Source organism: Kogia breviceps, chromosome 4 (assembly GCF_026419965.1).
Source record: "Kogia breviceps isolate mKogBre1 chromosome 4, mKogBre1 haplotype 1, whole genome shotgun sequence".
NCBI lineage: Eukaryota > Metazoa > Chordata > Mammalia > Artiodactyla > Physeteridae > Kogia > Kogia breviceps.
The window spans coordinates 64,172,856-64,199,531 of NC_081313.1; the positions used below are offsets into that span (position 1 = coordinate 64,172,856).

The 26,676-nt window shown below is 42.3% G+C and overlaps 1 protein-coding gene across 7 annotated transcripts in view; it reads left to right on the top strand.

Annotated features, from left to right (window-relative positions):
- RASGRF2 (Ras protein specific guanine nucleotide releasing factor 2) overlaps window positions 1-26,676 on the top strand; it is a 244,035-nt gene that overhangs the window by 182,412 nt on the left and 34,947 nt on the right. For all 7 annotated transcript variants that reach the window (XM_059060647.2, XM_059060646.2, XM_059060648.2 and 4 more), the window contains exon 18: window positions 6,682-6,788. In XM_059060647.2, the coding sequence (XP_058916630.1) occupies window positions 6,682-6,788 (107 nt within the window). The remainder of the gene's footprint in view (window positions 1-6,681; window positions 6,789-26,676) is intronic.

Here is a 26,676-nt window from a genome sequence, read left to right on the forward strand (position 1 = left end):
TAGAACTGGAGGTGTCAGGTTGGAATATGTAGAAAAACCCGTGGGAGAGAATCATGTCCCCCAGGGAGTGAGAACTGGATGGAGTCAGCTCAAGAACAGACCAGAAACCAAGGTATGAGGCAGAGGTGGACAACCTGGAGGATTGGGTGGAGAATGGGAAGAGTGTTTAGTGACAGAAACAAAGGGGGGACCATAAGAGGATGAGCATCCTCTGCTTGTTCCTTCAGACATGTTTCAGAGTAAGGAACGGACTTAGTTATCCAGAATTTCTGGGAAATTAATGCAGGTGGTTTAAACATAGTGCTAATAATCAGATTGTCTGTATTAGTCACTTTCAAACTGTTTTATTGCAACCCACTCTCATACATTTTACATTTTCATCCAGGATACACACACACACATACACACACACACACACACACACACACACGCAACTGGTACAAAATTTTCCCTAAAGAATACTCACCCTTGGGCTTCCCTGGTGGCGCAGTGGTTGAGAATCCGCCTGCCGATGCAGGAGACACGGGTTCGTGCCCTGGTCCGGGAAGATCCCACATGCCGCGGAGCAACTAAGCCCGTGAGCCATGGCCGCTGAACCTGTGCGTCCGGAGCCTGTGCTCCGCAACGGGAGAGGCCACAACAGTGAGAGGCCCGCATACCGCAAAAAAAAAAAAAAAAAAAAAAAAAAAAACAAAAACACCCTCACTATGTACAATCTACCCAGTTTTCATCTATTTCATTGTTTAAATGCTGATAACAACCCACTAAACTGATCTCACTGCCCATTAATACATCATGACTGGAAGTTTTAAAAGCCCTGGTTTATATAATGGTCACATAGGAAATGTAATGAATTTGTGGAAAGAGTACACTTTGAGAAAATTTTAAATTCCAGTTAGATAAATAAAAGTTTTCATTTAAAATCCATTACCGTATAAAACTCTATAATGGTGCTATGTTCTTATCGCTCTTCAAAATTTAGAAAAGAAAATTAAGAGGACAGCACTTACTTTCCCAAGATAGTCAAATAGCATGTTCTCTTGTAGCTTTAATAATATTTACCAACTTGCAAGTAAAACTTAAAGTCTAAACTTTGTATCCAGGCTATGAGGTATAGTTTAAAGCGCTCTGGCTTTGGAAATGGACAGACCTGGGCTCAAGTCCTGGTTCTGCCACTCATTAACTCTGTGACCTTTGTCAGGTTTCTTAACCTCTCTGATTTCCTGTTTATTTGTCAATGGGGAAAACAACATTTACCCTACTTTGTTGCTGTTGTTGTTGAACAAGCCACATTACTCATGGTCCTATATTTGGTACTTGGTGGGCATGCAATAAATGCCAATTGTTATTATTTCAAGGGTTAAAATATAGACCACATGTTAAGCTCCTGGCACAATGCCTGGCACAAAGAAATAATAAATATGAACGCTCTTTCCATGCCAACAACCAGAGTAGGAATACAGTTGTAATCCAAGTGCACAGAAATGTACAAACCAATTATATGATTTTGAACTGCACATGATTTTTAAAGAAAGATATCTACTGGACAAAGTAAAGCACATGGATAACATTGATGCTATTGGAGAGATTGAGTCCCATTTGTATAAAGTGAAAAATTATTCATCACTATTGTGGCATTTTTCTTAATTGCCTCACTGATATAGTCATTAAAGTGATCTCAATGCATTCATTCAATAAGCCTAAATTTATTAAGACCTACAATGCCAGGTACTGGGGATAAAATTATTCACAATAAGAAACAGGTTCTAGAAACATGGTTAAAGTAACCAATAGTTAGCATTTACTTTTCCTTCCAGGCAGCCCATCACCATGGACCACTGACATCAATATTATCTCTGTGCTTTTTGGCTCTTCCTGATTGTACTCTAACTTTCCTCACCAAGTCAGAGGATGGCCTAAAGATGCTTTGTTGGCATTAACAACAACTCCATGGTCCACTTCTTGGCGATCTACTTTAGATGTTAAAATAACTTCCCATGTTCAAGAATTCCTTGTCTTTGACAGTTTGTCCTCAGCTCTAACTGGACAAGTCCATAATCCACCTACACGTAATCTTATTTCCATCTCACCATTATTTTACTTGCCTCTTACAAAGTAGGCAGTGAAGTTAGCTAAGTATCACATCATTTGAAGTATAAAATGAAAAAATTCCTCCTTTTCTCTATTTTAAAATTTCATTGCCTCCCTCCCCACTACTTTATTGTATGTCCTGCTTGTGATAGATTTCAAATACACAGTCATCATGGCAAAATGGTGGAAAAATGCCCTTTATTCAGATACATAGCATCTGCAGACACTTTCAAATAGTTTTCATTGGGAGTGCTGCAAGTTTTGCTAAGAAAAATAACTGCTGAGTGCCTGTGTGCAAAGCTGAAGGGCCTACAAAGATGCCTGAGGTAAAATCCCTTCACCAGGGAGTGTATAGTTTAATCAGAGAGATGTCGCATCTACCAGTTGCTATAAGGGAGAGAATGACTCACAAGGTGTCTGGGGGAAGGACCACAAAGTTGAATCTCATTCTTAAATTCACACATACGGTGATTTGGTTCTTATCACTTTTCCAGATGGCTTTTGTTGCCCAAATTAGCTTGTTTGACCAGTGCCTACAACTGAGAAAAAGACATGCATAAATTGGAAAGACAGGAATCTCAGGGTGACAGTATTCCAGATGTGTGATGTTAGTAAAACAAACTCTTCTGGTATCTGTGGAGTTTGGTTGTGCTGTGACACTTGACATGCGAAAGACGTTTAAAGCTCCGCAAAGATTTGCTCTTTGCTCTTCCAAAAAATGGCATACGAACTTCTTGGGGGTGGATCCATGATTTTAGGACAGAATGCCTTCTACATGGATATTGCCACCAATTCGCTATGTGGTTCACGTTTAAATTCAGAAATAAATATTGCCCAAGCGGCCCCCAGCTTAGATGGTAGTTTGCAATAAGGAGGAAATCTGGTGAGTTGCAGAAAATTGTTGCTCTGATCACAGAGCTTTAAAATCTGTGAAAATGGGAATCTTTTTCACTACTTGATCAACAGATCGAGGTCATTGATCTTACAAATACTCTGTCAATTCTATTTAAACCGCCAATTTAGAAATTCCCTAAACCAGATACATAAACTATCTATCTGAGGGGCATACCTGTAGTAAATCCTGATAGATCAAGTTTTATTAACGGGGCTGCTACTCACTCATTAACTGAAGTTGCCTTAACTGTGCTCTCATGTGCTCAGCTGATACGGATGGTCTTGCTGTAATATAGCACGTGGGTCCATGCTCCCAATCAGACAGCCAGTCTCCCCTCTTTCCTGTTTTCTACCTCTTTATTTTTTTTAACATCTATATTGGAGTGTAATTGCTTTACAGTGTTGTTAGTTTCTGCTGTATAACAAAGTGAATCAGCTATACGTATACATACATCCCCATATCTCTTCCCTCTTATGTCTCCCTCCCACCCTCCCTATCCCACCCCTCTAGGTGGACACAAAGCACCGAGCTGATCTCCCTGTGCCATGTGGCTGCTTCCCACTAGCTGTCTGTTTTACATTTGGTGGTGTATATAAGTCCATGCCACTGTCTCACTTAGTTCCAGTTTACCCTTCCCCCTTCCCGTGTCCTCAAGTCCATTCTCTACATCTGCTACTTTATTCCTGGTTCTTCATAACCTTTTTTTTTTTTTTTTTTTTTTTTACATTCCATATATATGTGTTTGTTTTCTACCTCTTTAGCTCTTTGTACTACATTTGGGTAATTTTCTCAGATGTGTTTTTCAGATCTGTTTACTGTTTACTCTTTCTTTATTCAACTGGGTCTAACCTGTATTTATTTATAATATCTGTCCCAGTTTTAAATTTCAACCTATTTGTCAGCAGTAATTGAAAGAATAATTCCATTAATTTGAAGACATTTTATGTGGTTCTTGTAAAATTTGACTTGAAATATTTTAAATTCTTTTCACATGTTTTCAGTTCCTACTTTTATATCTTTAGACTTTATAAACATCCTACTTTTAGGATATTTGAACTAGAATTATCACATAGTTCTAGTTTGTGAAATTCTTGGTGGTGGTGGTGGGGGGTGATGTGGGGAGCTCCTGACCCCTGTGTCTACAGACTCTTGTTCATGGTGGATGGCTTGTGTGTTTTGTACTCTGGGATTGTGAGGTTTTCTTCAGAGGCCTTTCCTGTTGGTCATCCAGTATAGGCTGAGGGCGAGCGTTTGTCCCTCTGGAGAGGTTTTGTGTGTGCTTTTGACAGGGCCTCTGGAGTTATCACTGGCTGGGGCCAGCCAGTAGTGGTTCAATCCGGGCTTCGAACCTACATGAGGTGCGTCTGTGGTTATCAGTTCTCAGGGAGCCTTTGTTTCACCCTCACTGAGATCCAGGCTAAGACAGTCAAGTTTCTTAACTGTCTCCTTTTGCAGGTTGGAGAATTTCTTTTCCTAATCCTCTCTTGGGCAGAGGGGATGGTCTTTTGAGAGTTCCAACTTTATGTGGGAGTCTCAGTTCTAATTCTATCACTCACACTTCCTGGGCCTTTGTCTCCTGAATCACGTGGATTTACAATCCACATCTCCTGTTACCAAAACTGCTCTCCTCTTAAGGCAGACAGCAATAATTCAGAGGCTTAGTTTTGGTTTTCAGATTTCTCTGTGTGTTTGACCCTGGAAAATTCCTTATTTTCTTGAGAACTCAGCTATGCATTTTAAAAGATATTATATTTTACCCAGAATTTCTAAGCTTCTAATAGCAAAAGATTTTTGCAAGATATCTAGTCTGACAGTGTCTGCTAGTGGGTGGAAGATGCCTGTCTACATCAAAGAGGAGTATGGAGAAGGGGCCCTTGCCCTTAAGAAGCTCATGGACTTTTTCGTCTAACTCATTCATAGGTTCTGATGACTGTTCGTTCATTCTTTCACTGAATCATCTTTACATTTATAGCATATTCAAATAAATAGTTCCTACTATCCAAGCTTTTGTTCATTTATTCAGCAAACATATATTGTGTCCAACATCTGCTACATGCCGCATATGTGTTCATGCTCAGCAAAAACATATCTGATCCTTGTCTTCACGGAGGACACAAATAATCACATAAATAAATGTAAAATTGCAAATGTAGCAAGTGTCAGAAAGTAAATGTGCGTGTTGCTGTGAGATGTGCAATGGGGGATTTACCCAGCTCAAGCCAGGAAGGACTCATTTGGGGAAGTGAAATAAGAGTGGCTTTCACTGAGTGAAAGACGGTATATGCAAAGGCACTGGGGTGAGGATGAGGGGCTGAAAGAAGGGTGGTTAAATGGAAGAGGAAATAGTGAGAAGAATATGGTCTCAGAAAAGGCTGAGAGGGAGCTAAGGGCCAAACCATGGAAGACGTTGTAGGCTGTGTTAAGGAGTTTTGTATTTATCCTGAGTCATTGAAGGGCTTTAAACAGGGGAATGACACATCTAATTTGCCCTTTGGAAGGTCTTTCTGACTTCAGAAAAGAGAACAGATTTGAGGAGGCAGGAGTGACAATGAAACTAGTTAGGAGGCTATTGCCAATGGACTAGATGATAATTGCTGGAGCTCGATGCCAGTTTGGGCTTTGTGGATATGACGACATGGACAGGTTTGAGATTTATTTTGCAGGTAAAATTATCAGGGGGAAGAAGAGAGATGGCCTAAGAACAATTCCAAAGTTTCAGGCTTATGTAACTGGATGGCTGATGGTATTCCTTTACTGAGATGGGGAACACTGGAAAAGGACATGGAAAGGCCATCGGTTTTTCTTTTACACATATTGAGTTTGAGGTTTTTGAAACATCTAAGAGGAAAATATCAAGAGGCAGTTGGATATATGGGTCTAAAGTTTGGAGAAGAAATCTTGGGACATAAATATGTGAGTAATTTTTTGTAGGTGATCATTAGATGGGATTTCCTATGGAGAGATGGTAGATATCCCTTGATTATAGAGACATGGAGGTTATTGGTGACTTTAATAAGCTCCCACTATTTTTTTCAAGTGCCATTCTAAATGCTTAACATGCACTAACTTAATCTCCAAACAAGTCTCTGAGGTTGGTACTTATCCCATGCAGGACATGAGGAAACTGGTCACCAAAGAGGAGCCATAACTTACATAGTAGGACAACAGAGATTTGAACCCAGACAGTCTGGCTGTAGAGTTCATGTTCTTAACCACTGTGCTATACTGCTTCTCAATACGTGGGTGCACAAGAAAGTATTTGTATCATCTGTGAGCCAAGGCTCATCCATCTACAGATATTGAAAATGTTTGTGGTTATATAATGCCTTTGGAGCAAAAGTATAAACTAATGTTGATTCAAATACTTTGTTAAAACTCCTTCTTGGCTTTATATTATATACCAAGACAGGCACAAATGGAAGTGTCACTAGACCAGCTTTAGCTTTAATCAGTAGCCTTTAACAAATATGTGCACATTATTCATTTAATTGCACCTGTAACTATGTGGTGGCCTCGCTGCTGAGGGTATAATAGGTAAGTAAGCAGAACCCACAACAGTCTGAAGCCACTTGCTCCTCTGCCAAGATGTGTCATTTGTGAGTTTCATTAACCAATGTCCCAAAATAAGTGACCTTTTCCAGGTCCCTGGGGAGTGGCTTTAACTACAACATGTGTGTGTTTCTTTTCCTCCTAAGGATTTAACAACACCGAGAGAACATGTGACAAAGAGTTTATCATACGTAGAACAGCCACCAATCGCGTACTGAACGTCCTCCGGCACTGGGTCTCAAAGCACGCACAGGTAATTCAGTGGCCTCGGTAATTACTTTCAAGGATTTTTTTTAAAACCAACTTTTAAAATCATTACAACGCCTTCTGATTCTTTGGAGTTGGAGTTTGAAACCTGGAAATGGGAACATAGGAAGGGAAGAAACTGGAGGGTGGGCATACAGATCAAAGCAAACAAACGTGTACCGCTAACATCTGCTGTTTCTGATCTACAAAGGGCATGACACAAGAGGTCAAGCAGGGCTCCCCTCTTCCCTCATCTCTCAGGCAACAGCCCCTGCTGTGGCCACTGTCCCCTGCCACTCGGAAGCACTGTTCACAGGGCCCTCTCTGTAAGTGGAGTTGGCTCAGCTGGGGTGGTACCTCTTGGAAGTAAATGGCAGGTGCCCCTGGAAGTAAGCAGCATTCTGGTACCAGACACTCTGCTGTCTGGTCAGGGAGTGTTTTCTCAGCCCAATTCAGAAGATACTTTGCCTCATGCCCTTTGATGTTTTGGTTTCTAGTACAGTTGTCTCTTTTTTTTTTTTTTTGCGGTACGCGGGCCTCTCACTGTTGTGGCCTCTCCCGTTGCGGAGCACAGGCTCCGGACGCACAGGCTCAGCGGCCATGGCTCGCGGGCCCGTCCGCTCGGCGGCATGTGGGATCTTCCCGGACTGGGGCACGAACTCGCATCCCCTGCATCGGCAGGCGGACTCTCAACCACTGCGCCACCAGGGAAGCCCCAGTTGTCTCTTGAACAATGTGATGGTTAGGAGCACCAGCCGTCTGCGCAGTGGAAAATTTGCATATAACTTACAGTTGGCCCTCTGTACCCATGGTCATGTGATATATGTGGTTCTTCCATATCTGAGGATTCAATCAACTGCAGATTGTGTAGTACTGTAGAACTTACTATTGAAAAACATCCACATACAAGTGGACCCATGCAGTTCAAATCTGTGTTGTTCAAGAGTCTAATGTACTCTGTTTTTAAATTGCATCATGCTGACAGGACACCTGCTTGTGTGTCCTGATTTGTGTGTTTTCAGTGCAAGTTTATAGAATTTATATGGATTTCGCCATCTCACAGAATAAAGCAAGGGCCCCCTTTTCTTCATTGATTCAAGGCATGAATTGTGCCAAACAATGCCCCCACTGCCAAATAAAGGGTGGGCCCTCCTGGACACTGGCTGGCTAGCACCCAGCAAGGAGAGTTTGAGAGAGAGAAGGGGGCCCTTCATGGCTCAGATCAGAACACGGGAAACATAAAATGTGAGTTAGCTAATGAGTAGAGAAAAAGAAAAAATGCAAGGAATTCCCATGGCTCACTTCATTATATTCTCAGAGGTCTACCGCCTGGCCCTTGGTAATGACCGTTCATCAGAGAGAGTCACACGAGGGCCAGGCTTCTGAAACCCCTGTGGCAAGACAGTTCACTAATTGGAGCAAGTGGGATTTGGACCTCACCACCAGTTAGCCTGTGACAACTCTTAAATACTAATTAAAATAAAAACAAAGACAGCACATTAAATAAAGTATGTAAACATTTCATCTTATACGTCTTTAGTAAATAAAAGTGGATCCTGTATGACCCAAATTCTGAGAACCATCCTTAGCTCATTGGAAATATCTAGTCTCTCTTTTCCACAGTCTCAGTGAGCTGCTTTGAGTCCCTTTTGCCTCGTTGCAGATAAAACATGAGAGTGATGTTTCTCCTGCACCTGACTGTCCATCCCATCATCTCTAGTTTTTGACTCAGAGTCTTGGCTTCTGATTCCTGGATCTGACAGTGGCTTAGAGATGCAGAGTAGCTTCGATAGACAAAATTGAGCAGATGCTAATTTGCTCTCTTCCCCAGTCACAGCTTGGCCCCTGCAAGTTCATGCCAAGACTCAAAGTCACAGCCCAGGTTTCCCTGGCCCCAGCTCCCTCCTCTCCTCCACATCTTCTCTCAGGAGCTCTAACCCTGCTTCCCCATCAGCCTCACTTTCCTTTTATCAATCCCCAGTGCTCTTTTTTTCTTTTTTTATAAATTTATGAATTTATTTGTTTTTATTCTTGGCCACGTTGGGTCTTCATTTCTGTGCACGGGCTCCCTCCAGTTGCTGTGAGCGGGGGGCCACTCCTCACCACGGCGCACGGGCCTCTCATTACAGTGGCCTCTCCCGCTGCAGAGCACAGGCTCCAGGTGCACGGGCCTCAACAGTTGTGGTATGTGGGCTCAGTAGTTGTGGCTCACAGGCTCAGTAGTTGTGGCCCATGGGCTTAGCTGCTCCATGGCATGTGAGATCCTCCTGGATGAGGGCTCGAACCCATGTCCCCCGCATTGGAAGATAGACTCTTAACCACTGCACCACCAGGGAAGCCCAGTGCCCTCTTTTTCTAATCTCAAACAGGGATCCCTCACAATTCACATATAACTCTTATAGTAGCTGGAAAAGTACCACAAATCAGATTACAGTAGGCTGGGGTTATTTTACTTCTGGTAAAGAGAATTCATAGATGGGAAGAGATTGGTGTGCTGAATCCGTCACTTATAATTAAGAGATTTAGAGCAAAATGTTATGGTCTGATTTGATAGCTACCTTGTACATGCATGTATACATGTGTGCATACAGGCAATATCAAGTTGAATAGCACCAAGCCATTGGAATAGAAAATGGATTGATGTGAAAGCAAGAGTCTCTTTATTCAGATTGTCCTGGTGGCCTTTAGTTCTAATCCAAAAAGCCCCTAGGTGTTATCTTTTGTTTGGACAGTTCAGATACTTTGCAGCCTGTTACTTCAGATGTGCTCACACATGGGAAAGCACTTTGTAATCAATTCCAATTAGGGGACCACACTGGGAAGCCCAGCTTCCCAGACCCTCTCCACATCAGGGGGTACGTCGCTACATGTGTGGATGGTACAAATTGCTCAGGCATCCAGTCTTTTCTCCTGTCAGGATTACGGTATAAAATTTAGACCCTGACATGCCAAAGGCAACAGTTCTTACCACTCACTCATTTGTCTTTTCTTACCTTCCCTGCATGAGTGAGTGGATTGTGGGGATCTGTGGTTAGTGTTCAATTATCCTGGTATAACTTCATCATGTGCACAGCCTGTCACCTTCCTCATTCAGCCGAGTTCTCCATCATCCTCTGTGTAAGCACGTGAGGTGCAGGGTGTTTCTGTAACATTTCTGCTTTTTGGCAAGTGCTTTAGGACTTTCTTTGCTGGTGTCAGTGTCCAGGTCTCCTTTCCTCCCTTCACTGATTCGCTTTAGGCTTGACTTGAGCCCAGGTCTGCCCATTCCAAAGCCAGAGTGCTTTTAATTACACCTCATGGCCTGGATCCAAAGTTTAGACTTTAGGTTTTACTTGCGAGTTGGTAAACAACACTTACAAGAGAAGTTGCTATTTGACTATTTTGGGGAAGTAAGTGCTTTCCTTTTAATTCTCTCTTCTGAATTTTGAAGCACAGTAAGAGCATAGCACCATTATAGTTTCATATGGTAATGGATTTTAAACAAAACCTTTATTTATCCAACTGGCATTACAAGTAAAATGTAATTAAATTCAATTTTAATTACATTTTATTTTAAATGTAATTAAAATTAAAATGTACTCTTTCTCCAAATTCATTACGTTTCCTAGGTGACCATTATAGAGACCAGACCAGTCATAATCTCTTAATGGAGAGCGGAATCATTTTAGTGGGTTGTTACCAAGAGCAGGTCAAGGCAGGCTCTTGGTAATGGATTAGTAAACAGTCCCAGTGGACAGAGCTGGTTCAGCTCATGGTCCTAGAGGCCCCATTGTATGCCCAGCGTCTCTTCTCACCACTGTGGCACAGCCCTAGCCAGGTGAGTTAGAGGAGGTGGGAGCGTGGCCCCTGACTTGAGGGACCCTAAGCAGGGTGACCACCACGGTGTTTAAAGAAGGATTAACAGCACAGCTTGATGCCTATGTTCAGGTTTATCTAAAGGTCTCTACTCTTCCAAAGGCAACGTCCAGCTGTGAGATGAGACTGCTAGTCTGAAAACTTGGGCTATAATCTGACTCTGCCAGTTAACCCTTATCTTTGTTGTCTTTGGTTTTCACTTCACAAATGAAGGGCTGGGACAAGAAGGGTTTTGTTACCTGATGCATTCAGTATCAGTTGAGTCCATTTAAGGAAGAATGTAGCATTATTGTGGCCACCTGAAGTAGCAGCTTTTAAAAAAATGAGTAGGGAGTTGTACTCATTTCACAAAGCAGTGCCGCATGCTAACAATTGCATTTTTTTCTCACATGGTAGACTAAGTAGGGACACCATTGCAATTTGTAGAAAACAGAAAAGCCACAGTGAAACAAGATGTACATTTGTCTCCAAATGATCTAGAAAATCGCGTCTCCTACAAAGTATTGGATATCATGCATTTATTTCTCATTTCTCATCAAAGGTAACAATATCGGCAGATACTACCCTGAACTTATTTCAGGAGAAATAAAGAGTTGCAGAAGTACGGGTGTTGGTTCTCCAGAGATATAAAATTTCCCTAGGATGTCACCTTCATCTCTCCCCATCCTCCCAAAGGTAGTGCTAGAATGCCATTTCTTCTCCTGGAATCTTCTAGCCTTTTCTTTAGTATTTGGTAAGGCTAAAATGTTTTTTTCCTGATTCTAAAAATTTTCATCTGTGAACATACTCTGCCCTAATTGCTCCTCATTTTGTTGTGCTCTTTCACTCATTTTTCCCCTTTCATGTTGAAAGTGAAGCCGTAAGGCCGAGCTGAGTTTCTCCCATACGCCTTGTCTATGCATCAGCAGGAGGAGAGGCAGCCCAGAGTCAGGGAGGACCTGTGTTTTTCTTCCAGCTCCACCATTATATCTTCTCTGGGACCCTGAGCTGGTCACTCAGTCTCTCTGGGCACTAATTTCCCCCTCTAAAAAAGAGAACAACCATCCCTGTTTTACCTCACCTAAGGATATGGTGAGAATTAAAGGTGTCGTTGGATTAAGAAGCATGAAGGACATAAAGTACAACATAGGTGCCTATGACTGTACCCCTTCCAGCTAAGGCCAGGAGAGATACACACTTCCTCTCCCTCCAACCAGCCTGGAAGCTCCATCCAGACAAGGATCTTTGTATCTCCTTTCACTGGCTCCGCAATGCTGAGTACATGGTAGAGGCCCAGTAATAGTTGTTGAGTTTATACTTTAATGTTGCTGTTGTTCATTCTCTCCAGGAAGTCATTTTCTGGCCTTTAAAGTTTCCAAAGTCAGCCAAGACAGAGACTACAACCACTAGTGGACCAGAAATCAGGGCTGTGTGTAGAGAGACTCTGAGTAAAGGAAGTGTTTTCACTAGGTGTCCACACCCTTCTTAAGGGTGTCCTGCCGGACAGCCTTACTTACGTGTCATTCACACAATTCCAAGGTGTCTGCGTATTTCAGGACTGTAGATTTTTTAAATCTACAGTAAATTTTTAATTGAAGTATAGTTAATGTACAATACTTTATAAGTTACAGGTGTACAATATAGTGAGTCACAATTTTTAAAGGTTATACTCTATAGCTATTATAAAATATTGGCTATATGCCCCATGTTGTACAATATATCCTTATAGCATATTTTATACACAGTAGTTTGTACCTCTTAGCCCCTTACCCCTATATTGCCCCCGCTCCTTCCCTCTCCCCACTGGTAACTACTGGGGTATTCTCTGTATCTGTGAGTCTGATTCTTTTGTGTTGTATTCATTAGTCATTGTATTTTTTAGTTTCCACATATAAGTGATATCACACAGTATTTGTCTTTCTCTGTCTGACTTATTTCACTTAGTCTAATACCCTCCAAGTCCATCCATGTTGCTACAAATCGCAAAATTTCATTCTTTTTTATGACTAATATTCCATTGTATATATGTGTGTGTGTGTGTGTGTGTGTATCTCACATCTTCTTTATCCATTCATCTGTTGATGGACATTAAGTTGCTTCCATATCTTGGCAATTGCAGATAATGCTGCTATGAACATTTGGGTGCATGTATATTTTTGAATTAGCATTTCTGCTAGTGTCCTCTGTGCACAGCCAGGGAGGGACTTGGAGGCTGGCTATAAACAGCTCAGATCTACACTCGAGTCTCTGTGGAAGGTCTCGTATATATAATCTACAGCAATTTTGATTTTCCTGAGTTGTCTTATTATCAACTAATTCTGAACAAATACTCTGTCCACTTGTTTGTGGGATTTTACAGACCATGGAATGGCACTGATAAAGGAGCCTGCAGCTGTGTCTGCAGGTTACGATTTGCTTCATCAGACAAGGGGTACCATCCGAATGACAAGTGGCTGAGAATGAAACAGTCATTTATTTTCTTAATTGTAGGCTAAAGGGAATTAGCCTACATGTTTTAAAAGTGTAAGGTCAGACTGAAATGGCCTACTTACCTAAAAATCTTCTTCCCAAAGGAGTTTATGGAGGGAATATTGCTACGCCCTTTTCAGTTTTCTCACCACCTTCTTTCATTTACTAATAAGAACTGAGCCCCAGAGTGTGCCAGACACTGGGGTAGATGTCAGCCTGAGCAAAATCCAGGCATTAACTGAGTCGGGGTAGCAGGCCTTAAGTCTCCAGCAGAGAGGTCTCCAAAAATCCCACCAAGTGCCACAAAAGGAGGAGCTAGCCACTGTCCCATCCACCACATCCAGTAGGAACCAGCGCCAGGCTCCACCTGCTCCAGAACATCAGGTTACCTTCTTTCCCTGGAAGGTCAGAAGTGATAGCAAGAAAGCAGAGAGGAGGTTGTGGAGAGAGAAGAAGGGGCCTCCCATGTGGGCTTCTAGGCTTGAGGCAGGCCAGGCAGGGGCAGGAGGGAAATGGCTTATTCTGGACTGAAATGGAACTTTGATTAATATATTGCATTGGAATTTTGATTGAAGAGATTGTTCCTGTAAGTAAAGCTTCTGGATGACTTTAGTGCCTGCCCTAAAGCAGGGGGGGAAGAGTGGCCTACAGAGCAATTTAATGAGATCTGTGAAAAATAGTACCACCGCCTGATTATTTCATTATTGTTCATGGTACAGGAAGTGTAGGTCGCCTTGGCAAGAGTAATTTCACAGACTTTATCAAAATAACTCAACTCTTAGGTTTCTAACTCACTTCAGTCCTCTTACCTTCATTGTATGATGGACCAAGAGCATATTTAGCTGCTGATGAAGAGCTCCTTAGTTTATATGCTTTTTTGCATTTTATTGAGATATTACATACTTCAAATAAAGGGCACTGAACATGGGTATAACTCAATGACTTTTTACGTATGAACACACCTGTACAACTCCCACCCTGAGCAAGAAATGGAACATTTCTGGCACTGGAGAGGCCCCTCCCAGTCAAATGTCCCTCTTCCTGGGCATTGCTCAGTTTTCTGTTACTTTTAGTATTGTTCTTATTGATATTATATACTTGTTATATATCAGGATTAAGCCCTTTATCTGCCAATTACCTTCATTTCCCCCAGTTTGTTCTTTTTTTAAAAAAAAATTTTATAGTTGATTTACAATGTTGTGTTAATTTCTGCTGTACAGCAAAGTGATTCAGTTATACGTATATTGAGTTGGCCATAAAATTCATTTGGGTTTTTCTGTAACTTTTGGCCGACCCAATATATACATTCTTTTTAATATTCTTTTCCATTATGGTTTATCACAGGATATTAAATATAGCTCCCTGTGCTATACAGTAGGACCTTGTTGTTTATCCATTCTATATATAATAGTTTGCATCTTCTAACCCCAAACTCCCAATCCATCCCTCCCCCACCTCCCCTCCCTCTTGACAACCACAAATTTGTTCTCTATGTCTGTGAATCTGTTTCTGTTTTGTAGATAGGTTCATTTGTGTCACATTTTAGATTCCACATATAAATGATATCATATGGTATTTGTCTTTCTCTTTCTGACTTACTTCACTTAGTATGATAATCTCTAGGTTTGTTCATCCATGTTGCCGCAAATGGCATTATTTCATTCTTTTTTATGGCTGAGTAATATTCCAATGTGTGTGTGTGTGTGTGTGTGTGTGTGTGTGTGTGTGTGTGTGTGTGTGTATATATATATATATATATACCACATCTTCTTCATTCATAAATGTCCATCATAAATGTCGATGGACATTTAGGTTGCTTCCATGTCTTGACTATTATGAATAGTGCTTCTATTAACATAGGGGTGCATGTATCTTTTAGAATTATAATTTTGTCCAGGTATATGCCCAGGAGTGGGATTACTGGATCATTTGGCAGCTCTATTTTTATTTTTTTGAGGAACCTCCATACTGTTTTCCACAGTGGCTGTACCAACTTACATTCCATTTAGGTCTTCTACCAGTTTTTCGATTGGGTTGTTTTTTTGTTGTTGAGTTGTATGAGCTGTTTGCATATTTTGGAAATTAAGCCCTAGCATCATTTGCAAATATTTTCTACCAGTCCATAGGTTGTCTTTTCCTTTTGTTTATGGTTTCCCTAACTGTGCAAAAGCTTGTAAGTTTGATTAGGTCCCATTTGTTTAATTTTGCTTTTATTTCTATTACCTCCCCCAGTTTGTTCTTTTGCTTTTAACATTGTGTATGATACTTTTAAAATTTATATTCATAAGGGTGTAAGTATGTATACATTGATAAGAGGGTTTTATATATACTTTATCATAGAAATATATACACACATATACACATACTCACACAGACCCTATTAGTCTTTTTATTAAAAACTATATTCTATAATGCTATTTGTATGCTGCTGTATATTGGCTGCATGGTAGGGTATAAAAATAGGTCAACTTAAAAGGAGGCAGTTATGAGGTGACAATGTCACTTTATAGTCATTCTTACTTGTATCCTTTACAAACTAGATTAACTACCATACGTGTATCAAGGAAAGGACAAAGAAAGGACAAACCTAGTAAATTTTTATCATCCACAACTGACTGTCAGCGTGAGAGAGTGCTTAGGGAAAACAACAGCTTTCAAAAATTCTAATATGAAGCCTATTGTATTTGAGTAGCCCAAAATAATCTTCTAAATGGAAAATAAATATTATTACATAACCTGAAAAAATATATTCTATAACACTTTCTGAACACAATTAACAAATAAATGTAGTTTGGGGTATAAAACAGGAATTAGCAGCCCTCACGGCCCCACTCTGTAGTCACTCAGAGCAGCAGAGGTGAAAGTTCTTATGCCTCCAAAAATCCTAGTAGGAGCTGAACCCAGGCCGTCTGTCCATGTTCCATGGATCCCGAGCAGAGGGGCCTTCAGAATCTTGTTGGAAAAGCAGGATGATGTGGGTAAGAGCACAGGCTTCAGAGTCCAAGTTGCCTGGATTGAAACCCTGCCCTATCGTGTGTCAGCTCTGTGGCTGAGCAAACTGTTTAGCTCCCCCAGGCCTCCATTTCTTCTTCTATAAAGTGGCGATGGTACTACTTACTCCTCCTTGTGATTGTGAGGGGTTACGGAAGGTAATTCCTGTTAGAGTAACTGTTCTAGATGGATGCCCAGAACACTGTGGATGGCTGCTCTTGGTAGAGCCCTGTGAGGGTGCATCTGGGCTGAACCCAGGCTTTCAGACAAAATGCCAGTACCCCTATTTGACCAGTGAAGCTGTTAGGTCTCAGGGAGGTTCGATCAGCACTGCCCAGTGAACTTTCTATAGTGGTGGAAATGTTCTACGTGTGTAGCATCCAGAATAGTAGCCTCTGGCCCCGAGTGACTAGTGGCTACAGAATAACAAACACAGTTCCAGGCCACTCAGAAGTTCCGCAGTGAGCCAGACCCAGCTCTGACGTCTGGCTCAGAATTCTTTCCACACTCCCCTGCGGTGCCCCCTTCCTCGGAAGCAGGAACCTGATGGGTGGTCCCTGCTATGGCCCCAATGAGCCTGCTGAAGAGGGACACACCCATACTGGGCTTATGTAGACAAAAGCAAAACCTTTATGTAACATTGGTGTGGGGTTATAAATCTGACAGAGACGATGATGGCTTTTTCCCAGCACGGAAGGTCAATGAGCGTCCTTAGGTTTGGTTTGGACCTGCAGCCCCAGGCCAGCGGTACAGTGGGAACATGCCCTGTTGACTTATTGAGGCAGAAAAGTGGGTGCCGCTGTGATGGCCAGTGCTTAGTGTGTTCAAAGACCTCAGGGATCAGGGTGTCCTAAAATGGGAGTTTATCATTTCATCTCTTCTGTTTCTTATTTTGACAGATGACAGGGGGGCCCTTTTAAATTTTTTAATTTGTTGACGTTGCTTAGTAAAACACAAAATCCGGCATCAGATTAAAGCACTAAGTTCAGATTTATCCTTTGCTGCACATCTGAAATGGAGGTTGGACCAGGACAAGCACAGTACAGACTTTCGTTGTGGGTGGGAGAATGAAATGCATAAAAAAGAAACAGCTACTGAACAGGCAGCTCCCATTGGCTCGACGGACAGCTCTCCGCCTGCTTCCAGCCCTGTCCTCTCCTCGGGCTCAGCCTCCTCCTTGTCTATACCCACTCCTACCAGTCTGCCGTGGAGGACTTGCCCTGTCCACATGCACTGCTCAGGCTCTGCTCCTGGGCCACAGATCTTCTTTCCACTCACAAGGCAGCCTTCAGAGTAGGGTTGCCTGATCTTGGAGCTTTCTCAGGAGAAAGAAAGAGTGCTTCCCTGTCCACAGTACTCTCTGCCACACGTGGGTGCTTCCTGACCTCGCACTCCTGAAGATGCCCAGGACTTTACAAACGCCCCGTTCCCGAATCCTCACCACAGCTGGATGAGATTTCCCAGTGTCCACTCCCAGGGGAGATATGTCCCTGGCACGAGCTGGGAGGAGGTGTGATGGGATTCCAGGCAAATGATCTCTGAGCCAGCCTGAGGTTTGAGATTGTCTTAGTTACAATATGGGACATACCATCTTTTACGGGAAATTGAAAACCTAACACCACCCACCCCCCCCAGAAGGCAGTTTCCTCTCTGAGGCTGCATTCTGAATGACAGACTTCCAGTGTTTTCAAAACATTCTTTAACAATACTGTATTGTTAAAGCAGTCTACAAATACTAAGTCCTTTACTCCTCACTCCAGCCTTTTGAGAGAGGGAAGGTATAATCCCAGCTTTGTAGATGGGGAAATTGAAGGCTGGAGATGAAACAGTTTGCTCAAGATGATGCAGGTGGCAAGTGGCAGAGCCAGGTTTCGCACCCAGGCTGCTGGCTGCCCAGCTCAGGCGCTTAACCAACAATCTCACAGCCTCCCCATCTCGCCGGCCAACGCTTGGGATGCAGACCACTCAAAATGTAAAGTGAAAAGCCACTTCTGACTCAAAACAGTGAGGGTATCATATGTTAGCACTGAAACTGCTTACTCTCTCTAAGTCTTCTCTTAGAAAAGTTACTTTGGTCCTAGACTCTGTGTCACTTAGACACAGGATTTGTATTTGCTAAAGGTTGATGTGGGGCAGAGCCCTTTCTTTCTCCCTTCCAGAAACCACTGCAGTGCCTCCTGCATTCAGACAGTGATTAGGAGGCTCCTGTGTACCAGTCTCCGCTGGTCACTGGCCAGGGCCGGAGTTGGGGCTGGTGCTGTCCATGGTCACAGGTCAGAAAACCCCTGCTATTCTCCAGGCCTCGGGACCCCAGACAGTCCCCCACTATACCAGGTGGATCGGGATGCAACCCCACCGCTCAGGGGCCCCTAAGTACAAGGAGGCTTCTGGGCCTTCCCCTGCCAGTGGGTTCTGGGGGAGATGCCAGGAACAAGAAGAGAGAATTCAGTCACAATGTGAGATGCTGGTAGCCATGAAAAATTTATTTTTAATGATAAATTAGTCATCTACTGCTTCAACCTTGCAAATGCTTTTATAAAAATCAACAAATGGGAATATAATCCGTGGGCCACATACTTTTTATATTAGTCTCATCCTTATTAATTGGTCCCCATTTGCTTCTAGCTGTCCACACCACCACCATTGACCTCTGAATGTCTAAGCTATGAAATCTCAAACATCCACCAGGTACAAACCAGAGTTTGTTCACAAGGTCAGACTTCCCACGAAGGCAGCTAAAATGAAATAGGAAATGCTCTCTTCTTTTTTTTTTTTAAAGTTAAATTATATTTTGACCCTTAAGTATACAGACTTGTTACCATATTTTTTTTCCTAGTTTATTTATTTATTTATTTATTTTTAACATCTTTACTGGAGTACAATTACTCCACAATGGTGTGTCAGCTTCCGCCCTACAGCAAAGTGAATCAGCCACACATACATACACATTCCCACATCCCCTTCCTCTTGCGTCTCCCTCCCACCCAACCTATCCCACCCCTCCAGGCAGTCACAAACCACCCAGCTGATCTCCCCCGTGCGATGCGGTGGGCCTCCCACTAGCTATCCACCCTACGTTTGGTAAACACAGACCTACTAGAGCATGGACTTGAGGATATGGGCAGGGGGAAGGGTAAGCTGTGACCAAGTGAGACAGTGGCATGGACAGGAAATGCTCTCTTTAGTTTAATTAGGACAGCAGCTTAAAGTCCTTTTGGCTCCTACCGATTTCCTGGACACACAGCTGGTACTTATTTTCACCTGTGTAGTATTTGATCCTGCTGGGTTTTGTTGTTGTTGTTGTTTTGGACATTGTTCTCTCCTCCCCTCAGAATAGCATCACATTTCACGTTAATTTCCGGGTCAAAAAGGACTCATGTGAGGAGAGAAATCTGGAAACCTGAATTCTAGTCTGGATTCCAGTATGTGCTGACTGTAAATTTGTAAAATTGGCCTAATGATCTGTATGGGGTTCTTCTGCAGAAAAGAATGATTTGTCAAATTGCTCTAGAAAATATAAGAAGCTATTATCTGATGGATATGCGTTCTCTTTATTTATTTTTTTTAATCTTGAAGACAGATCCTAACTCTTTTTCTCTGGTCCAAGCAAACAACCAAGTAAGAAGATCCTAGTTCCCTGAACTGCTTACCAGAGCTTTTTCTTATCTTTTATGCATCCCTAGTGTTATCCTTTACACTCTCCTTAAGCTTTCCATGCTTGTCTTTTAAAAAATGCTTGGCAAGACATTTACAACAGGATTTATTCAAGTCAGTGTGAAATAGAATTAAGAGTTTAAGAAGCCAGCGTCTTAAATGGAACTTATTTTCAGTTTCCATTAGTTGCTGAGACAGAAATTTAGTTTTCCCTTTAGAACTAGTGGGATTCTTTAAACTTTTGTGGATGGAGTTTATTGACAGAGAAAATGCGGAGAAGCACACATGGGATTTTGTGTACTTTGATAGCTTCTTGTCTGTGCTGTAAGAGTTTTCTGATGAAGGTGCCATGGAGGGTCCTCATTTTTCCCAATTTGCATTCTGCATGCTCATAATCACTCTTGGACCTTGGAAGCGTTTCTGGAGACCATGGCGTGCAGTCGAGTCCTCAGGACTATCAACCCTCCATCACTTTAAGTCACCTTAGGACTCCAAAGGAGCCCCCTTAACGTTGGTACATCACATTGTTCATTCAGGTCCAAGGTGTTGTCTCACCTGCTGCCATTTTCTTTGTGTTTCTCTCCTCTCCACTCTGCTCCCAGTGTGTCACCAACCTATATTTCATCTCCTGGTATAAAGTTTCTCTCTGGATGGATGTCACATGTTCTAATTCTACCACATTCCTATGACTCTGAGTCTCTTCTCTGTGGGGAAAACCTACCAGCTGTTTTATCAGTTTTTTCCCCTCTCATGAATCCAGGAAGGGAGAACAAAGCATAGCTTAGAGAACACATTCTAGCATTTTCCTAAGGCTTTTATTCGAGTTAAATTTTCTTGGCATGTGGCATTAATTAACTAAGAAGTTTACAAAATCAGGATTAAAATCAGGCCCTTCACTGACATATATACACTACCAAATGTAAAATCGATAGCTAGTGGGAAGCAGCCGCATAGCACAGGGAGATCAGCTCGGTGCTTTGTGACCACCTAGAGGGGTGGAATAAGGGAGGGAGGGAGGGAGATGCAAGAGGAAGGATATATGGGGATATATGTATATTTATAGCTGATTCACATTGTTATAAAACAAAAACTAACACACCATTGCAAGGCAATTATACTCCAATAAAGACCTTTAAAAAAAAACCCAAACAAATAAAAAAAACCCAGGCCCTTCCAAACTTTTCTTTCTCCCTCCAAAATCCTTGCCATTGTCTTGAAAGCTACAATCCATATCAATTAACCACCTATCTAGAAACCAATGGAAAACACAGCATGTGGAAAAATTCTCTTTTTTTCTGATAAATGCTTTTTATTTTATTTTATTATTGTTATTTTTTTTTTGCGGTATGCGGGCCTCTCACTGTTGTGGCCTCTCCCGTTGCGGAGCACAGGCTCCGGACACGCAGGCCCAGCGGCCATAGCTCACGGGCCTAGTCGCTCCGCGGCACGTGGGTTCCTCCCGGACCAGGGCACGAACCCGTGTCTCCTGCATCGGCAGGCGGATTCTCAACCACTGCGCCACCAGGGAAGCCCCTGATAAATGCTTTTTAAACAGGCTGATTCTCTTTTGAACCTTAAAGATGTAAGCTTGGAAGCTATCTGATTTCAAGGTTGTCGGGCAATATTTAAGATTCTTACACACACAGCTCTTCAGGTCTAGAGGCCGAATTTTAGCAAGTCATTCACATGCAGAGTCATTTGTTAGAAAATGATCAAACAAATGATTTTCTGCATGGCTTTTTCCTTCTCACTGAGTTGGTGTCATTCATTGCCATTTGCCTCTTCCCAGTTATTTTTATTCTGACATAGCTTCCACACTTTGCATTGTGCCTTCTCCTCCTAGCCTCCCACTTCACATCTGCTAAACTAATTTCCCAAACTGCCAGTTTAAGAAGAATTAGGTAGCTTATTACCACTTGTCTCAAAGTTAAGAACCCTTCCCAGGAACTTTTATCCATTCATCCAACAAATATTTGAGGGCCCACCAGGAGCACCCGTGCTTACCAAATTTGGGGTTTAATTATATCTGGATTTTCCTACCTTTTCCTGGTACATAATAAGCTCCTACATGATAGTCAGGCACACATTTCCTATATACCCTGTCCCTCTTTGAAGATTCTAAATCTTATGAGTAATTAATAACTAGTAAGTGTTGAACAGGTATTGGAAAGTTTAGAATTACTATGGTATTGCTTTGTAGGGTTTCCTTCCAGACTTAATGCCCTTCCTTAAAATTTTCAGTTAGGCTGTTCTTTTTTTTAAACGATTTTTTTGATGTGGACCATATATTCTTTTAAGTCTTTATTGATTGTTACAATACTGCTTCTGGCTTATGTTTTGGTTTTTTGGCCGCAAGGCATGTGGGATCCTAGCTTCCCAACCAGGGATCAAACCTGCACCCCCTGCATTGGAAGGCAAAGTCTTAACCTCTGAACCACCAGGGAAGTCCCAGGCTGTTCTTTTTATAGTGCAGACAAAACCAAATTTTATAGTGGTTAAAATATTTTTGTAGTTTGGTGATGAGAAATGCTGGAAAACTCTACCGTTCACTTTTCCAGGGAGAACCCCAATTCAGAGTCAAGGTTGCGCAGAGGTGGTGAGAAGGTGGGCAAACCAGGGTGGTGGCAGGTAGACAAGGCCAGGCAGGTGATGGGCAGGGTCCCCCATACCAGCTTTCAGCCAGCACAATCCCCCCCTGGGATCAGGTGTCAACATTAAAGTTCTAAAGGAAGGTTCCCCTCCCCAGAAGAGCTGAAAACCACACTGGTTTAGAGGCTTATTATTTTTAGTTCATTAACATCCAGGGGAGATCGTAGGTTTGCATAGATTTGGGAAGATTGGTCAGCATCTTTGCCTCAGTTTCCCATTTGACCAAATGGCCCAGATCTAACCTAAATCTACACCACAATTTCAATTAAAATTTTCATCTTCTGTAGTCAAGAAGGCAGGAAAGAGTAGGCTGCTTTTCCTTTTCTTGAAAATCATTAAGTCAAACCTTAGGCTCTTATTTTTGAGCCTAACACATCCTAAGCCCCTTCTTTATGAGTCCTTCGGTCTAGGTATTAAAATTTATGGGGTTTTACTCCACTCTGCAGCATTTCCACTTTCCTTTTAAAAACTCTGGCCACTGTTAGGAATACACTGTACTGATTACAGTGAGAAAATTACTCTCATAATTCTCTTTACCCTCTGTGTTTATTGAATCAGCCTTTCCCTATGTCCTAGAGTTCCCTTGGCCATATGTAGTATATTATAATTATTACCCTGCTCTCCTGAAAGAATGAAGGTAATTTCCAAGGTGCCTAAACTATCAACAGGGGTTAGTTTTAAAGTGCCAGAGAATCTGATTTATTGCCTCACAGATTATTTTTCTGTTCTATAGTCTAGTCTTATTCATAGAATCCTCAGTCTCAAGATCTGTGTCTCAAATGGTTGTTAGTATAGGTGAGAGATAGTTCCAGGCTCAGCACGGTAACCAGCTACTGTTTGGATGTGTCTTTCAGTCCAAGCCACCAGTGCTCCTTCACTGATAACCACTGTTTCTGGAGAGTTCCTTATGTAGCAGTTAAAAACTCAGGCTTGAGCTGACACTGCCCAGGTCTGTGTCTTGGGTCTGCCACTTGCTACCTTTGTGACTTTGGACAAGATACTTAGATTCTCTGTACTTTGGCTCCCTCATATGTGAAATGGGAATAATAATGATTGTAACTGTGTTGCTGTTGAGGGTTGAATTAGATAATAGGGTGGTTAGAATATCATCTAGTGTGTGGCAAACTCTCACCAAGTCTCAGTTATGATAATTACCTCAGGAGTTATTCACTAACCTAGAGAAAATATTGACTCTCCTAATCATTTTTGAATGTGTTTGAGTAGAGTCCATAAAATCTTGGTAAAATATCCTTATGTCCCAATAGCTTACCTCTCCAGGAGGATTCTCGCATCATCGGTTGGTAACTTTTTGTTCCTAAGCATTTGCTGTGTGCCTCAGTCCACTGTTGGACACTCTGCTTAAGCTGTCACCTCTTTACAGGGGGTTCCCAGACCTGCCCCTCTCCTAAGACTCAATCAGGCACCAGGGTCTCACCTGCTTTTAGATGCCCCCCTCTTCCTTTCTTTTTTTGATAAATTTATTTATTTATTTTTGGCTGCATTGGGTCTTGGTTGCTGCACGTGGGCTTTCTATGGTTGCGGCAAGCGGGGGCTACTCTTCGTTGTGGTGCGTGGGCTTCTCATTGCAGTGGCTTCTTTTGTTGCGGAGCACGGGCTCTAGGCGCGCGGGCTTCAGTAGTTGCAGCACATGGGCTCAGTAGTTGTGGCTCGTGGGCCCTAGAGCACAGACTCAGTAGTTGTGGCGCACGGGCTTAGTTGCTCCGCGGCACGTGGGATCTTCCCGGACCAGGGATCGAACCCGTTTCCCCTGAATTGGCAGGCGGACTCCCAACCACTGCACCACCAGGGAAGCCAGAGATGCCCCCCTACCCCCTTAAAGCCTCTCTCTCTGGATTTCATTGGTTACTGTCTCCTCCATTCGCTCAGACTTCTGTTGGCCGTTCTGTGTCTCCCCCAGAGCCCTAGGTACTGAGGAGCTCAGTAATTGTTGAAAGAACACGAGCTATAGTCTCCTAGAGACTGAAATGTAAAAGTCTCACATTTTCTGGGCTCTGCCTCTTTGAAAACAGGGTGGTTTCTTTTTTCCAGTCTTCAGCCTCCTCAGCCCTGCTTGATGAATTGGAAAACGAAAACTAACCTAAGTAAGCTGTTGCTGGGATAACTGCAGGCCGTCTTGAGTGCCGCGGGGTTCACTGATCTTACCCCGAAGCTCCCTGGCTCGGGCCAGGCTCGCTCTACGCCGCCCGCGGGTCCGGGAAAGGCGCTGCAGACTCCCGACGAGCCAGGTGACCCAGGAGCGCCACCTTGTGGGCACCTTGGTTGCTGACTTTGCCAAGGAGCCGGTGTTCCACCACCCAGTATTCTGGTTTCCCATTTCAGGACCTGGGGAAATGTAGCCAAAAATGAGATTCTAGATAATTACAAAATGGCGGTCAGGCAGATTTATTGTGAATAATCGACCTCTGGGTTTAAATAGGGCAAGTGCCTTTTAGCTGATGCAGATTTCTTTTCATTGAGTAGTAGGTACTATGTTTTTAACAGGGATTTTTGAATGGCCAATTCTGGATTTTACATGCTCTGGTGAAGAAAGAAAAATTTACGTTCTAGGTAGTACACCACAGGATTCAGATTGTTATCAGTTTTTGAGGAGTTATTTTTTGCATTAATTTTTTTTAATGGCAAAGTTTTGTTACTCAAAGTGTGACCAGCAAAACCCAGGAGCTCGTTAGAAAATTAGAGTCTCAGTCCCCATTGCAGACCTGCTGCACCGGAATCTGCGGTGATTCATGGGCACGTGACAGTTTGCGAAGCACGGGTGGAAGTAAGGTGGAAGATATGCGCTTTTGTCCCCGCGCGGCCCTGTCCTTGTGTGCCTCTTCTCACCCCACGTGATCACATTCTGTCAGCCTCAGCCGCCTGTGTGTGAAATTGGATCTTGGTTCCCGCCTTACCTGCCCCTGGGTCGGCTGAGGAAGAGCTGAAATCATATACAGAAGGTCACTTTGAACGTGATAAAAAGCCTGTGCAAGTGTGAAGGAAAATTATGAGTGAGAATTCTTACATTTCATACTCAGCCATCATTAGCTAATCTACTTCATATTAGCTACATCCTCAGCAAAGCGAGTATTCACCTGTAACCGTTTGTTGTGCTTCAGATAGTGTCTGGGCAGATTTCACCAAGTTTGCAAAGGTCTCTCTTAGGCTAGTCTTCCCAGAGCTCAGAATAATAAAATTACATTCTGTTTTCTTTAACAAGACTTTTCACAGTATTTGCCTTCCTGGGGTCTCAGAAGCATTCCTCCTGTTGAGCCCAAGTTGGGGCACAGTAGGTGCTTGGGGATGCTTGTTGATTAAATCACTAATTAGCCCCCAACAAGGTCTAAACACTGGCTTGATGTCCTTCACACTAATCCATTTATGATAATAAGATTATTTGCATCATTGAGAGACTCAACATAGCTACAGGATTCAGTCATCTCAATAATAAATATCAAATATTCATTAAGCAAAGACTCCTGGTGGCTGAGAAATCCTTTGGTAGTGCATGAAGATTGAAGTAGGTGAGATCATTAACTGTTTATAAACATCATTCCCATTACCTTTGAAACTGGGGGTTGGGGACAAAGGAAAAGAGCAGCAAGGTATTACTCTCTCCTCCTCGCAATACATTTTAAAAGAAAAGCAATAGCCAAGAAGCTGTTGGACAATAAGTAGGTGAAATTTTAGGAAAACATATCAACTGAAGGTGTTACCTGGGGCCCTAGTGGCTCCTGTTCTCGAAGAAATGGTACTGCTTGTCAAACAGTGAAAGTGAAATATTGAGAAAAATGAATGACACTGTTCTTCACCAACCTGAGGCTCACAAATATTCAATTCAAGTTAAGTTAGACTTTTGCATTGTCTACAATTTGTGAAATTATGGACTTTATGCTCCTAATTTACTAAATATAGTAAAAGTATGCTGTTTTCTTTTTATTGGATCCATTGCAATTAACAATATTCTCTCTAATCATTTAAAAGATTTCAGAATGTCAGTGCTTCAAAATTACTTTTCCTAAAGTTAAAATGTACTTATAATGGGTAACTTTATATAAGAGGGAAACTAAACCCTCATGCCTGCCTGTACAAAGATAGTCTGTCAGAGTCAGATCTTGAAAGCAAGTCATGGCAGCATTCAGTTCACCTCTGAATACCTGACAATCCCAGGGTGCTACCAGTATGCTGTTGGTATTTTATGAAAATGCATGTAATAAAAGAACTACAACTTTACCTTTTTATTAACTTTTTACTTTGAAAATTTTCAAATCAAGAGAAAATGTCAGAATTAAACAGAGTGT